General features: G+C 35.7%; 1 protein-coding gene across 1 annotated transcript in view; it reads right to left on the reverse strand.

Moving 5' to 3' along the window:
* Positions 1-17,495, reverse strand: part of LOC121335734 (WD repeat containing planar cell polarity effector) — a 147,024-nt gene that overhangs the window by 77,988 nt on the left and 51,541 nt on the right. The window contains 3 exon segments of the mRNA XM_041404135.1: positions 1,802-1,993; positions 6,182-6,315; positions 9,615-9,729. Coding sequence (XP_041260069.1) covers positions 1,802-1,993; positions 6,182-6,315; positions 9,615-9,729 — 441 coding nt within the window.

The raw sequence follows: 17,495 nt of genomic DNA on the forward strand, positions 1-17,495 counted from the left end.
TATTTCTGTTACAATATGGGCCAAATTAAAATTATGACCTTAAGCCTAAAGCCTCAGAGAATGTTTATTATCACTATTGTGTAAAACACCAGTGATGTGCTTGGGACTATACCAGAGTTTAAACAAGAAAAGGATAAAACAAGGTGTATTGAAAGATGCAGGGGAATGCTGTGACTTGGAAATCTCCCTTAAAACATATTAAATTAAACACAAGAGAGCTTTTAACTGATAGGGTGGTTTCTGTTAATTTCTTAAAAGAAAACAGTCTCTAAAAACCATCTCAGGAAACAGACTGCAAACTGCTATGGTGGCAATAGGGAGATTTCTGGAGACATGGGAAAGAATAAAATAGGCACAGGAATGTTGCTCTCCAGAAACCATGGTAAAAAATAAGGTCTGAAATGTTAGTAGGATGAAGTTTCATAATAACTGGCACAGAGCTGGAAAAGCTTACAAAGAACAGCCTCACATTTTAGCTCCCAGAGTAATTTTTTCTATGTGATTTGGCATAGCTGCAGGGGGAATGGAGAACTGCAGGTGTAGATCAGGCAGAGGAGAGAGATGAGTCAAAGATGACCGTAAGTGGAGAGAGGTCAATTGAAAAGAAGTAAAGAAGGCAGAGCTGGAGGTAATTTAAACTTCAATTCTACAGTGACTAATGACAGAAATAAGAAAAGGAAAGCTGTCTCGGCTACCTTTTCTCTTCACTTTCAATAGGTAGAAAATCCCAAGGGAAAATAATCTCACTTAAATGAATATTAGTTATCAAAGCAATAGTTTCAAGACATTAAAACATTTACATCTTCCCTAATTAAAGAGAGGAGGATGCTGTTTGTAAAAGTAGCTTATTCTTAAATGTTACTTAGGGGTTTTCCCTACAGGGAAATAGTCTGCAATAGCTAATCCAGAACAACTATTCCACAGCTGATCCTTGAGTTTGTGCTCTTCTCCCACCGTCAGTGCCTTTTTAGTCCATATTAGAAGTGGGTAAAGATAAACTGAAAATAAAATTCCAAATAGAGAAGCATCTATACAAGACGTTTGTCCAGAAAAGCTTTTATATTTTAAATTCAGACTCCAGATCTTTCAGAGTATGCTCAGATAGCTTCATTTTAATATTTCTACCTAACCAAACAAATTGGATTCAAATATTCTTAAACAGATGAAACAAAAATTAAATAATTGAAATGAAAACATCTGCCTATAAATGTAAGCTAAGCAGGTGTCAGGAGGGGGGGTCAACTTGTAGCTTTGTCCTAACTCACAGCTTACATCCCACCTGTAGATAGTGTGTTTTAACTTTCCCTTTGAGAAAAAAAATCAGTCCCTCATTTGACCAATACTCATAACAAAAATTTAACCACCATCTGGGCATAGTTAATATTTTATGAAAAACACTTGAAATAGATGCAAATTGTCTATCAGTTAACATTGCAGACAATGTAAAATAATTGCAACAGACATACATGCAACAGTTACAATTGCTAATTAATTTTGGAGTTTTCTAGTGGAACTCTGACACTTCTATTTTCAGTTTCAGCAGCACAAAGCTGTTTCATGATAAAGACCTAATTTCCTGGCTATATTTCTCAGGTTTGATGTGAAAATAGTAAACAAAGTAAATAACGTGCTTTTCTGTTCAATAACAAACATTTGTTTTTACTATTAGCATGGCTGATTTTCCTGTCTTCTGTTTTAATCATATCTGTTCTTTATATCTACTCGAATATGCATTTAAGAGGAATAGCTCTTTCTTCAGCAAATTCAAAAATTAATGTAACAAGACAGTTCATCACTTTACCTCCAATTTGCCATGTGCACAGCCTAATAGCAATAGGTTGGCTCTGTCCCTCTGACAGGAAATAGGAGACCAAGGCCATGCTCCATCACTGGTTGCTGACCACCAGCAAATGACCAGATCTTGCATACAGTTTATTGCCAGGTGACGTTTCATCCTTCTACCTTCTGGTCCAAGTATATCAACATAAGAAATCTGAGGGAAGAAAAAAATTTAGGAAATATTGGAGGTGATAAAATAGCATGGTAGGAGCAAATGGGAGGAATTACTTTGGATGTATGAGAAAGAATGTATATATACACAGAGCTCTGCGTACATATATCTTCATAGAGGCTGTCTGTAAACGTGAAAAATATCTCCTCAGACAGAAAGACATGCTCACTCTTTTATCTGTGGGGAGGGGATTGGGATGGAAAGGAATATGAGTTAAGAAGGAATTTACTGCAATGACTCCAATCAATACCAAAATGTACAGTCATGCTTGCTTGACAGCATCGACCTCCACACAGGATTTAAGCTTAGCCATATTAAATGACAAGTTCTGCAAAGCTGACCACGGAGCTAAGGCTAGTGTTTAAGACATAATCAAATATTAAATATATTCTACAGTATTTGAGCAAACATATATCTTTCTTCTTCCTCCCCAAATTAAGGGATGGAAACACAAACATCCGCTTTGCAAAAGAACATATACTTTTCTGCATAATGTGGATGAGCTACAGCATCATGCGTAAAGTTTATGCAGCTCTTGAGAATTGTGCCTCTTTCTCAGGAAGGATTTGTGGAATTTATTATTCAAACTCTGTTATTTGGAGCATGGTTATTTGAAAACATGAGCAGTGCACCATCTGGGTGACACATGCCAAGGAAATATAGATTGCACCGCATTTCTGCTTAAGGAATTAATGGAAGGTTGATAGCTAGGGGAAAAAAAAACTATCTTGCCATTGCTGGTCAGCAATAATCGAACCACTTTCTGGGGATTAAGCGCATGGCTAAGCCTACTGGACCAGACACTAGCAAAGGGCAGGGGGTCTTCTTATCAGAGAAATGCTTCTGGAGCCAGTCTCACTACATGACAGATTGCTTTCATATTCCTGTCTGCAAGGCAACAAAGGCTGGCAGTAATGCGATAATGCCAGAGTGCAATGGGTGTTAAGAACCCGTTGCATTTATGTATTGTATTTAGTAAATAATCAGGCTCATCCAAATTGTGATCTCAGCTCTCAACCAAGGCCATTAAAATCAAGGTTAATGCTTTAATAATCCTTTGCTGTTTTTTATATGGTCAAAAAGAACCCTTTTCTATTTGCATGGTCATAATATTATTGACCTCTTCATCCCATGAATACACATAAAAAGGAACTGAAATCAAAGTAATTACCAATGTTGTTCTCTCATGGTAAACATTTAACTCCTTGTTCTGTCTCCTTCAGTAAATTGAAATGGATTAAAAAACCAGACAGGAAAAACTTGAAAAAGGTCAATATTTTTAGAATATCCTGTGTTTTACTGGTCAAAATATTTTCAGGGGTAAAGATAAAATATACACAATAGTTAAGAGGTAGCTGTTACTTGAATTAGAATAGCTAATTTGGTGACAACACAAGTATCAATTAGTCCTGTATTGTAGTGTTAACTGTTCTTAACAATCACACATGTCATAACAGCCACAAATCTTTGTTGACCTTTATGTCTTGCATTAGACATGTCACTCTCAAACATGAACTCATGTCACTGAGAAAAGGTAAATAATAATAGTTGGTTTTCTATTTTGCTGGTCATGAAGACTGTAGTGATTCATATAGTAAGTCTTTATTGCTTCAAAGTGCAAATACAATTCAAGGTGGTATCAATTAGAAAGTAAGAGCATAGGGAGATTAATTCATTCATTTAGGTATGCATTGCATAAAAAACTCGACTTTTGGATAAATATCAAACTGTGAGGAGGAAAGCATGGTTGACTTGATCTTATTATTCACAGAACTCTGGCAGTCCAGTACTGCTGCCAATTTTGCCCACCATGAGCCTGGAAACTGAACAATGTGAGGTTGCTTATCATTACAATGATAATATGACAGAAATTTAATTATATCATTACAAACACTTTCCTCATTGTAGAAATGGGACTGTAAACCAAATACTACATTTCTCAAGACTATGCCAAAAGTCAGAGGCAGAAATGAAGGTTACAATCAAATTTCCTGAATCTTGGCTCCAGATTTTAATCCTGTGTGAGTTCTATAACAGTGCACGCTACCTTATTCATTCAATTTCTCTTGAACAAAACCCCAACTACAAAGAACCTTTTTTTTCCCCTAAACCCACAACATTTGTTATTGTTACATATTGTTACATACAATTACAAGTTTGCAGAGTTGCAATTGAGGATCATCTTATTTTTCTACTGCGAGTGACACTACTGCTATGTCTGTGATCTTCCAGCTTTTGAGGTTTGACCAAAATCAGCCATGAAGAACAGTAAATCAATGCAGAGAGCTGACACAATATTATTGCAGAAGTGAATAATATTTTCTGCAGTCTCACACTGGTGCAATTCTGAAGATAATAAAAATTATATTTAGCTGCCTAACTAGCAAGCCTCACACAAAAGAACATTCAATTAAAAAATGCAAATGCCTTTTTTTGGCTGGTGGAGAAACGTTCCATAGTGATTCCCACTGATTTCAAGAGAAAGCAAAGTTAATGTTGAGCATGGAGGTGTTTTGAGAAGCTCAGCTGTGTCAGCAAAGAACTGAACTTAACAACCCTATTAAGGAGTGCGGCAGACACTTCTGGTTTTTCTAAACATTAAATCAGGAGCTGTGGCCCTCACACTTCAGTGACAAAGGCAGTTCACCACAGCTTCTTCGTTAAACTTTAGTGCTATTAAGAAAAAAGCCCCACCACACACCAGGCTCGCTCCCAAAGCACAGCCTCAATGAACACCACAGGCCAGGCACAAGGCACAACATTTTAAAGTAAAGTATGTATCAGCTCAGTTCCCAGTGAACAGTGAACTGTCTCAAATCCACGTTATAGAGGTTGGATCAATCTTGCAAACACAAGCCATTGCTGAAAAGAAGCCCTGAACTGAAACAGCCTGGAAAATGTATTAGATATTAATCCTAGCAGAAAGTATTTCTACCAAGCAAGTTAAAACACATTATGGCAAAACTTAAATTAAACATATCCTTAAAGAGCTTGCCTTGCAGATGCAAGCTCCCTTATGTGAGGAAGTAAATTACTGAGGGGATGTCAAGGGGAAAATATTTGCTAGCACAATATTGTTTTCTTTAATGTTTATCCAGTCTGAAATAAATACAAACTCTCTCTTTTGCTCACAACATCTCTCTGCATTTCTTGGGAAAAGGCTTGACCCTTCTTCGTTCTTTCAGTGAACTGGATGCAGCCCCTTCCCTACTTCAACTGTTCAAAGTTAATTGCCTTGGCTGATTATTTTTTCATAATGCTGTAGTACCAAGCACTTCCACCTAAGGAACTGGTGTCCTGATGCCAAAGTACTTATGGTTGAAATAAGTTACGTCTACCCAGCCCAACCCATCGTGAGATGAGCTGGTTTCCACTGATCTCCAGACTGGGCAGTTTAAAGCTCAGCTCAGCTCTGTCTAGGCTACCTTTCCACTGCTGCTGTCACTGTAGTGAAGACACACCCCCACAAAAAGGGCTGCAAAAAAGGACTATTTAAACTGAGACACCAAGTCACTTGCATAACGTCACACACACAGCTGGCCAGTGGTGGGAAACTCAGCTTCTATGTCTTGATTCCTTACTCAGTGGCTTAATGCTAAAAGCAACTTGTTGTTGTCCCACCAACACCATTAATGTAACTAGTGGGGAAATAAGTATTTCTGCAAAGAATGACAAAAGTCTTGGACCTCAGACAGATGACTGAATTATCAGAGCTTCATGTGTTTGTGTCTATCAGCTGAGACACAGTAAGCGACCATGTGTGTTGTCAGCCCACAACACACAAGAGGTAAAACACATTAACTTAAATCTTTTACACTGAGGTTTACCATTACAGACTTTGCTTCATGCTTGTTAGATGCCAAGAATGTGCCAAGGGTCACTTACTGCTGCTCAATGGACACAAGGTAATCCGTCAAGCAGGGGTAACTCAAATGTGTGTCTGAGCCTGAAAATAAACACAGTAAAAATCTGGATCTCTTGGCACAGTATTTTAATTCTTTAACTCAGAATGCCATTCTAATTTTTTTGCCTTTTCAGTAACTGCCATTTTTAGAGTTTGAGCTGCTCTGGTCAATTATATTAAGGTTTGCAATTTATGTGGCTACACAATATCAGTGATACATGATGTATAATTCCCGCAATATTTGCAGTCACCACTGGCAGCTATACCTTAAAGTCCAAAGAAGAGAGTTTTTCCAGTCTTTTGTTTACATCAGGAGAATCCATCATCTTTGTAAACTGAATAAAGCAGAGTTGGTTATGGTCCTCAAATGACAAGATGATGAAATTGTCTGTAAGAACAGCTGAAAAAAAAACCAAATAAAAATTGTCAGCACTGTAATACCTGTCTCTAGGAACAAAACAAAGTAGTGAACCCTCCACTGAGATGCTGCAAAAAGCAATTTTTTTTCAAGACAGTGCCTTAAATATCACACTGAAAGCCCTGTAATGTCCTAAAACATATCAGTGTGTCATCCTATCAGCACCTTCTTGGAAATGAGAAATAAAGCCTATAGAATACTCTGATTACATACACCTGAATAAATTATCTCATACCAAAATGTCACTACATTCAAATATACATTTTATGCCCTTCCACATTAATTTTCATCTCAGTATTCAGCCTTCAGTATTTTTTTTTCTTATGGTTGCATCCACCAGTATTTTGTAAATGGACCTCATATAGCTTAGCATTAAGGGTGATGAATGCAAATGAGTACTTGGGGTGTATCTGGTATTTTGACATTGCAAGCTTCCTGGTGCTGCTGCAGACACCAAGGAGGCTGTAACATGTAGGACAAGGCTTTAGAGGAGTTATGAATTCACTGAAAGCTTCACATGGGGGTACCCAAACAATACAAGTAATCAAGATGGAAGAGACTCGCTTGGAGTCTGGAACAGCTCAGTGGAATCCCCACTGTTACCATAAGGGGGTGCTAGACCAAATTAGTTCAATATAAAAGTGATTACTCTGTCAATGAAAATTACTTAGAAAATTGTATTGAGAATTTTTCCCAAGAGTTACCCCGTTGTTCAAGCAGCACCCACAGCTGAAGAGATGTCTGAGTGTGAAATGAGTAATTGGGGTAAGTAGTACCAGATCACTGACGGTTTAAAATGAAGCTGTGCTCAGACTGTAAACTCAGAAACCTCTCTTAAAAGGAAAATGCCAATTAAAGTGGAACCCGATTTAGAAACAAACACACAACCCTCTGTGGAACAACCTCTGAAAAAGAAATTTAAAAAAATAAAATTTATTACTTATATCCCAGATTCTTAAATCCAAATTTTACATATCCTTAAGTAGATTGACAGTATAGTCTTACATATAAGCATGAAAAACTAGCTACTGAGCTTTGCTTTCCTTTAGTCTGATTTATAACCACTTGCATTTTCCAACAGTCATGTCCTGGCACAACTCTGAAGTATCTGGTATGCAAATGCTAAAGGGTAGAGTTTAGAGCCAAATAATTGCCTTTGAAATGTAACATTAACATTAGCTTTTTTGGAAAAAGAAAAAAAAAGGTGATAAAGCATCTGATAAGGTGATTCAGAAGGTATAACTGAGATCCTGCAAACACATGAAAATTGAAAACCACTGAATATGGTATCCTCAATATGCATGCACACCGTTAAAATATTTTGATGTCCTCACATACACAGTTTGCATAAAAGATGAGCTGCAGCACACTTCAGATGCTGATGAAATTTTGCTTATAAATAATAAGAATCAGGAGCACTTTCTTAGATGTAGGAGGATTATAAAAACAGTAGTAATTCTGTATTTTGTGCACACAATCTGACCTTTATTCCAAATGTTAAGAAGACATGCTACTCCAAATGAGAATTACAAAATTTCATAAGTAATTCTGGCAGATTGTAACCCTTATCCATTTCTACATATACACAATTGCTGAAGTAAGAACTATTGTTTTTATACAAGCTTCTTGTGCTAAATGTAGCTTGGCCAGCTTTATAATCACAACCCTTACTTGAAGCCAGATTTGGAAAGATGTGCTGTTTCTTTGGATTAAAATTAATTTCCTCTAGGACAACATTATCTCATGTTTCTCATGCAACGATGGTTCAGTGTAAAAATTTGTATTTTGAGCGCTATTTGTGTGGGCAACAAAAGCATCTTCTTTTAATGTTCCTTTTATTGTTATTGTTAAATAAAAACTGTATTGCAATGAAAGTTATTGAGTGGCTTGCTTTTACTGAACAGAGGCAGTTTTATTTCACCTACAGACTTGTCTGTCAGCAAACATGGAGGTTTAAGGACATCCTGCATATGTGAAAACAAGGACAAAACACTATATAATGTTATTTATATAATAAATACAGTTGTCCAAAAGCAGCAAAACATATTTCTTGCTTTATTTTTGTTTTAGTTGTAAGCTCATTTAGTTAGCAGTATTTTCTGAACAAATATTTCTATGACATATTAAGTCAAAGTAAGGCATAACCAACATATGTTATTTTTTATTGTTTTTTTAAAGATGAAGTATTCAAAATAATTTCCCCAAACTACTTTAATTTAGGAATAACCTTAGATTACATGCTTTCCTACTTTTTGTCACCTGAAAGTAGGAAACTCCCCCCAGAAGCAGAGTGCAAAAAATCATAGATGTAATTAGAAGTCCAGTAATTAAGGTGGAGAGTGAAAAAAGGAAGACAAGATAATAAATGTGTTCTATTCTCTCTGTGTAATTAGTTAATAAAAAATGAGGTCTGGGTTAAATTTTTTTAATAAGTAAAGATTCTACAAACATAGTTATATCAATATTAATTTTTCAAGACTAAACTACCATGCATTGATAAGACAAGATCAGTGAGACACAGTATTGGAGTTTCTTAAAACGTAGGCCAACATTCAATAGATGCCTGGGTAGAGACAAAATTAAATCATTAAAGATCAAACCTGAACTAAGTGCATATTCTTACTAGAAGGATGTAATGTGGGTTTACTCTTAAAAAATTTGGAAGGTAGTGCACATGTAACATGGCTTACACCAAAATTTCATACTCTTGCTTCTGCAGAAGCCAAGATACCAGTTGATTTCTCAACGTTATGAGTCATATCATAAAGCTGTGGAAAACAGAGACACTTTTGTAAGTTTCCTTCTGCATTAAATGAAAACTTAATTTTAGCAGTCACTAGTTAATAACAATAGGGAGATTCTGGGTATCGAGAAACTAAATCAGAACACCTCCACATAACCAATGTTATCCAGCCTTTTTTAATAACAACTTTAATAATAACTATCCCATGCAATTATTCAATTGGCTAATGTTTGGTTCTGTCCCATTCTCCCGCTTACGAAATAAACATGACACGTTCAAATGGCATGCTCACAGTGATTACAGTGTGTAAGAAACGGGGTTTTAGAAACCCATGCAGCATTTGACAAGCCTGAAAACTTTGATGTTAAATATTATTCTTAAAGTGCTCTTAGTCCTGAGGGTTGTAACTATAGCATTACATGCAATTACTTGTTGTGTTTGCAAGTCCCCAGTGGCAATAATTAGTCTATCTGTTGACATACTGTTTCTCTACTCTATTGTTAATGCAGGCAATTGATTTGCACATGGGTGTAATTACCATCACTGATGGTGTCGGAGATGAGCTTCCCCACCAGGGTCCTGTCAATCACCACCTTCTCCAGCTGTGGCCCAGAAAGGCTTAGGGACACCAAAATACCTGAGTGAAAGAGGAGCTGAATCCAAAGAGTGAGAAAACAAGACATCAAAAATCATGAATAAAGTGAAACCTTCCAAGGTACATATTAGCAGCCGTCCATTACATAGTAATCTAATTTTCAAAATTACAAAAATGAATTATCACTGATGTGAAGATGTCTTATAATGGCTTTGAAAGCTTTTTCAATGAAAGAGAGAGATGTAACACAACACTAAAATATAAGGGTACAAGAACTACAATTGCTGAACACTTGAAGAAGTAGTTAAGTCCCCAAATGTTACATAAAATATACTGAATTTTTCTGTTAAAAACAAAGAAGAAAAATCTGTTTTGAAAAAGCAAATTAATTACACTGATCACTCTATCATCCATAGATCTGATATTTTCTGTATAAACTGCATAGCCTGCACGTAAAAAAATATAAAGTAGGGTTTAATATAATTCTATGTTATTATCACAAATTAAAACCACCACGTTTTTTCTGTTCTTGTGATTTCTGATCATTCATATATTGTTTAAATAAATAATTGTGCCCTACCACAGAGATAGCTGTGAGCTCCCAATAAATCCATTCACTGGCTGACATAATGTTTTAAATGTCTCTCTTAGAAAGAAAGAATTTAAGCTATTGGACAGGGTTATTTCAGAGTTAATTGAATATTCATGCCAAATTAATTTAAATTAAATTATACATATAATCTCGAAGACTAAGTCACAGTATTTATCAGCTCCTTCTTATGCAATGTCTTCTATGAGAGAGAGACTACACAGTGGGAGGAGTTATGAAAAACATTTCTTTTTGCATAATTAAACCATTAGTCATTTTCTGAATGCAACTACTACAGTACAGGAATTCAGAAAATAAGAGCCCATAAAAGGAATTCTCTGTGGAAAGACCTCTGCAGACAAGTCCAGAGGGTCCACCAAAGGCCAGGAATCTGGAACTCCAGCTCTTACTTCTACCTAACAGTAGATTTTTAAAGAAATCCCTGTACTTTTAGAAAACTTAACAACTAAAGAAACACTTGTTCTTGTAGGAGAATTTGGCAGAAAAAAAATTCCCTGTTTGTTCTGTGCTGGAGCTGTGAGACAAACATGATATAATCTTTAGAATTTTCTTGCAGTGAAATCCACTGGATTGTATAATAAATAAAAAGTATGGGGAACAGAAATTGGGCATGTCCCTTATGCAGTGCTCTGCTCTCAATAATTAGTTATGGAAATTCTCATTTATACTTATTTTGCTATATTACTATACCTCTGTGCTCTCCAAAGAACAGAACAAGTTGTATTTAAACAAATTGTTTTCCTGCCCTAGCACCTTTAACCAACATGTTTAACAAACAAATTCCAGTAATGTGTGAAGTAGAAACAAATAAAACCCTGTGATGTGAAATGAATTTATAAGAACAAAGGATCAATTCCCATCCTGCCAAAGTCTAATCATACATTCATTTGATATATATATATATAGTCAATATTTCAATATTCCTTATCATGACAGATGTCCTTTAAGGTTTTGTCCCAGTAAAAATGTTAGACACGCTTACACTCATGCAGCTTTTATTACAATCTTTCAAAACTTCAATTTGTCCTTACATTGAAGTTAGATTAGATAAAATCACAATTTATTTCCAACTTGGTAACATGAAGTCCAGCAAGGTTTGACTACAGTTGGCTGTAGTCCATAACTGTCCAAAAAACCTGCTGGGAACACTGAGGGTTGAAACCCAGGAGCTACCACACTGTGATGTAAGCAACAATGAAGAAAATTACATAAATACTCTAGAAAGCTCAGTTCTGAATAACTGAATGGATATCAGCCTGATAGAGGAGAGTGAAACCCCCCAATCTTACAGTGTTATGTGCCAACAAGAGGGATGGTGCAGTTGGTGTGCAAATTCACTTTATGCCTATGTATTAATTTTCTGGTAATGGCATAAATCACGCCTGTTACAGAGCTAGAATAGAAATCAATGAAAACCTCTCCAGTGTTTCATGACAAGACATTTAAATAAATATAAAATGTTGTGCTAATGGGTGTGCTTTGCTTTACATCTATGAAACTGGTTAAAACTGGTCTTCCACCTAAAAAGTTAAACCAATGTTATGGATTTTCAGTACTGTACAGATCTCTGTGCTATCACTATTGCATGACAGAATTACAGATAGTAGGTAAATGTAGTATCATTTCCATTACTTCTGTTGTTTCTCCCATTGTGCTCCCTTCTTTCATTTTACAGCAAAACATTCTTTCTCATTACTCTCCTCAGAAATCTGAGATATTTGGGAAATTTAAATTGTATTTTAACAAATTGTTGTTATAATAACTTAGTGTGGTTGGTCCATAGGTTTAAATTCATTCTTCTAGGAAATTTTAGAGTTTAAATTTAAAAGGTTAATCAGAGACTTTACACACTAAATTGCCATGCAAGGTTAGTATTTCATTCATCTCCCTTTAAAAATGCTTTTAATTAGAACTGAGGTTTTTTAAAAATTAGTTCTTAGAGTTTACCACGAAGTACAAGCAGGCACTTAAAGAAAACAGGGCAGTGATAGAGTCACCACCCGTGGAGGTATTAAAGATGTGTAGATGTAGAACTTAAGGGCAAGTTTTAGTGATGAACTTTGGAGCATTTGGTTAACAGCTGGACTCACTCTTAAGAGTCTTCTCAACTCTAAATGATTCTATGATTCTATGCTATCTTTCATCAAAAATATTCCATAAAAGAGAAAATATTTATGTCCTCAAGTTGAAACAGCTATTTCAATTTGCTACATTCTGTGTAGTCTGTGCAAAGACTGTTCTATGATAATAAGATTTTGGTGCTGTCACAACTAAGCTTGCCTAGTTAAGCTCATATTTTGGTAGATGGGAGCAGTCCAGTCAGAAGCATGAATGAATATAAAGCAAATAGGGAAGACTGCAAACTTGGCTTGAACAGGGATACACAGTGATCCATCTCCTAAGGGAACAGCCCATAAATGCTAAGGAATAAAAGCCAATGTAAGAGGCATTATTTACACAAGGCACTACATCATTCCATCTAACAGATATTAAATTAGGGAAAGAAATCCACAATGATGAAACACATCATAAATTTTTCAGATTGAAGCACTGTGATGGGAAAAATAAAATCAGAAGAGCTATCTCCAGAGCTTAAACAGTCACAAGGTGTTCTTAAACAAAATATGAAAGCATGACTTCATACCTATTGGAAGAATAAGGCAGAGACTTTGTACTTAAATGCAGTCTGAGTAAAATGTTTGGGCACCTGGTTATTCTCCATACGGGATGGAAGGGCCACTTAATTTCTCTGTTACGGAGGAATTGAATGTGAAGACTTTGATAGAAAGGATTATGTATTTTATATGCCAAAAATTGCTCTCCACTGAGCAAGAAAGGCATAACCAGCAGAGGATACTCAAGGGAAGACTTAGCCCTTCCCTTCTCCAATAGCAAAGTGCTCTAATATGTATTTGAGATAGTTTTTATTAAGCAAAAGACTTAAGTACAAGTTCATGAGTTATGGACTTTAGTACAACTTAAGCATCTACTTAAGCAGATCCCTTTATCCTCAGAAGCCTGAGCTCTTGACTTCTCATTCATGCAGCTCAGCTGCTTATCAGCTCTTCTACCTAAAAAGATACCTGTGGAGAAAAGCCAGGATTTGCTTCTATCTGATTAAAATTGGAAGAGAAAGAAAATATGCCTGTAAAAAATATTGCTGCAAACTGTTTTCCCTTAGAGAGCCCAACTGACAAAGGAATATGCAAAAGAAGAAGAGAATTGCAAAGCACTTCTTGTTCAAGCAGGTTCCCAGGGTTTTTCCCCACCTCTTCATTCCAGATTGCTTTCTTAGCCACCCCACCATAATTACTGCATTGCATGCCTTATTACAGATGAAGTTATTGTTGTTACACGTTACTGTTTCACAATAATCAATGCATTTGTACTTCTAGCTCCAAATATCTAAAACCACACAACACATTAATGGTTGTGATCAAAAGCAACCAAAAGAATTTAATATGAGGGCAGTGTTCCTCTTAGTAATTGGGGATGGGTGCTGGCTTCTCATGTATTCTAGACAGAATGTCTTGGTTTTGATATCAAATGTGCTACGTCACCATGTGCCTTGCTAAATCAGTTTGCTAATGGGCATTGTAGCTGACAGAACAAGCAAGAAAGTATTGCTGTGGAGCTCAGTTCAGAATCCAGTTCCAAGTATGTCGACGATGGCAACAGAAAAACTATTTATACACATATGTAAATTGCAATACAAATACAACTAAATGAAATCAAAACAATTTAGCAAAGTATACATAAATCTTTTTCATTAGCAGGTAACAGATATGATTCATAGCTACTGCTTGGCTTTTATACAATAAACTGTATAACAATGTTGGCATGTGCTTAATTCAACATCATAATGCAAATGTAAAACTAAAAAAAATTTGGAAATCAAATGTTTCAGCTAGATCTCATTTATTTTTATTGCTTTATATTGTAAAACCAAACCTTAAGCAATGGCATCATTTCATAGGAAGATTTCATGATTTTGTGGCAAAACTTAAAAGCATTCCAAAGAATTAGAGAAGGAGACAAAGACAAGAAGCAGCCAGATCTGAGCTGAGTAAACTCAACAATACTGATAAAATTAATTCCTTAGGTTATTACTCCTTGGCAGGGAAAGCTGAGGAGGACAGTGGCATCTTATTGTAAAGACTTCTTGTCTTTTTCCTGTCATCCTTCTTTTATGGTCTATTTATTTTCCTTTGACATCAGCTAGCTGAAGATTACAGGATTATTTCAGCAACTCAACACAGGTCATCAAAGTTGGGGATCAGAAGTACCATACAGAAATGGTGTGGGTTCACATCCTATTGGAACACAGCTAAAGAGAAGACCTCAGTCCTTTAGGACTCAACTAAGCTCTTTTAAATATGAGAGCAAGCTCCTTGATAAAAATCCCTGTACTGTCTAGGTTATGTTTACATGAACTGGCACATCATCTATTTCAGAAGCTCTAAGAAGTGGTGGAATGTATACTTAGGACTGCAAAAATAAAGGTCATTGGGGGTTTTTTGGCAATGGACAAGGAAGTAAATATGAAACTTCTATTGCACTGATTGCACACCAAAAAAAAAAAACACCAAAAAACCAAAACAACAACAACAAACAAAACCAAAAAAACCCAAAAGTAATAGGATAAATTTTGATACATAAAATTAAATACTAACAAAGGTAGAAACACAGGCCAGCATTAAGGTCTTCTCGGCAAACTCATATAGAAAAGCCAACTTTGAGAAACACACTCACGCAATGGACAAGATAATCTGCAGGCAAAACAACTGGATTTCTCATTGGGGCATATGCATGAAACCTAATTGGTCATTTGCACATGAACAGTTAACATGACTGCATGCTTATTTTTAGCAGATGCACATTTAAAATTACAGACCCCAATTTTTGCCTATGGGCCACTTCTAATATGGAAGTGCTGGAGGAAGATTGAGGGATTAGGAATAGTGGTATATTGTATATTTAGGCTACAGAAGGCACACTGGCAGCAGCCCTATGATTGTTTTGCACAAAATCTGAGAGAAATCGTACTACTCTTTCAAAGTATAGTTTTGTTTTCATTACATCACCTTTCAGTTTTCATTCCATTTGTCTTGCTCAAGGTACAGCAGCCAGTGAGTTTCTGGATGGCACATTGTTATTACAATACAAAGGGAACTGCTTCTGGTTCAGCTACAGGTATGGCCGATTCAAATATAAATAACATTTAATTAAAATGGGGAAATGTGGCTGTTGAATTAACTATTTTAATTTCTATAAAGTTTATTTGACCTTGCATTGCTACTAAAAACAAAGGAAAAACAAATACTATGATTAAAACCATATGCTCAAATTTAGCCCCAAATCTTGAAATTATGAAAATCAAGGTAATTTTATACATGTTCTTCATGCTGTTTGTCTGACACACTGCTTTAACTCTCCAAAGTTAATGCAAATGTGGACTCTTCCCACTAGCTCTGGTATTCATCCAAAAAAGGCTGTGAATACAGCAGTGTTATGCCACAGATGACACCATTGCATGGTAAGCACACTCTGCTGAAACAGTTAATTAGTATTCTACTTAGAATTAAAAAATAAATATACAACATATTCTCCAGAAGCTTCAGAACATTTGCATCAAAGAGGGACAGTTCAATTATTGCTGCCAAATGCTCAAAGACAAATGAGCAGCAGAAAAACAAACCATCTGACATCAAAATTGATAGAAGACAGCTTTTCTGTTCTAGACTCTTCCAAATGATTAATTTTTCTCTATTTTATTTTCATTTGTTGGAGGTCTTTTATTTTCAGGAAGACAGAAAGTGGAATAACACAATTGTTTTGGCAAAACACTCTAACCCTTGTTGGAGATTTCAATAATCAGTCACTATTAAACAAAACCATTTTGTTTTGTGATTGAGAAACCAAAAGCAGAATTTAAGGACAGAGAAATTACTATGATTTTTATCTATAACTTTCACACTGGTTTATGTTATAACCTGTACCATCACTTATACTCTGGCCTTAGAAGCCATCTGAAAAAACATCCCAAATACTCAATTTATTAAACTACCCCATTACATGGTTCAATACCTAATACACTAAGATGAAAACACCCATCTCTTTTATTTCTCATCTCATAGAAGAAATAAGTTAAATTGCATTTGTCTCGTTCATGTTGATGTAAGCCTGAAATAACTTAGAGGATGTGAAGTCAAAAAACAAAGAATAGTTTTATACAGAACTGATAGTCAGCCAGAGGTGTTATATTGTGTAGGCAGGACAACACATCCCGGCAAGAAGTTTACTTTTCCAAAATATGCACTGTACACACTGCAGGTGGGTGCTGATGAATGGGAGGGGAAGGAAAATGGTAAAGGGAGAATGGACAAGGAAAGCAAATGAAGAGACATCAAACTGGGATGCAAATGAATGTGCTCACAGCTAATTGACTTGGTGTTTCTTAACCAAATTCCTTTCCTAATCAGAACAATAATAACAGGAAAAAATGATTCCCCCAAATTAGCAATTAATATTTAAATAAGCTCTAGAAGATTAACATTCACAGATGTATACTATGTAATTTGTATGTGAATGATATACACTTACTAGCAGTAAGATCTGATAGGCAAATATAGCTTAGACAATCATATTTTTATTATTGATATGAAAAGACTACATACCATTTGGCATGTCAAGCATTTAAAAATTTTGCTATTCTCAAAGGCATTTCTGGAATTTTAGCTGCACAGTGTTTGGATATTTAACAATCATTCTGCTGACACACATTTGGAACTACTTGAATAAGAAGAAAAAATTATGAGTCTGAAAAGCATAAAGGCTAGAAGACAAAGTTCCTTTTTTGAAACAGTAATATTGACAAGTATTCCCCATGCCAAAGCAGTTTCAAATATGATGCATTTCCTCATGAAGGTTGTATAAACATATAAAATTCACTACATATGTTTTTCAGAAGAAGCACATGATTGTGGAGCACTTCATGTTCAGCTCTCCTCCCTGCCCTGCTGTTCTTAGTGAGGATGTGAAAAAGGGTTTCTTGTACACAAAATGTGGAACTCATATAGCCAGAGACATAACTGTTTGTGTGCCACATGTCACAATCTCTTTTATCCCATAGCTTGATTAATGACCTTGTTGGTTTGGAGTTATAACTTTCCTTCCATATTACACAAGCATAAAGCAAAAAGATTTGTGACAGG

The sequence above is a fragment of the Onychostruthus taczanowskii genome, unplaced genomic scaffold (genome assembly GCF_017590055.1).
Source record: "Onychostruthus taczanowskii isolate IOZ18803 unplaced genomic scaffold, ASM1759005v1 scaffold21, whole genome shotgun sequence".
Lineage (NCBI taxonomy): Eukaryota > Metazoa > Chordata > Aves > Passeriformes > Passeridae > Onychostruthus > Onychostruthus taczanowskii.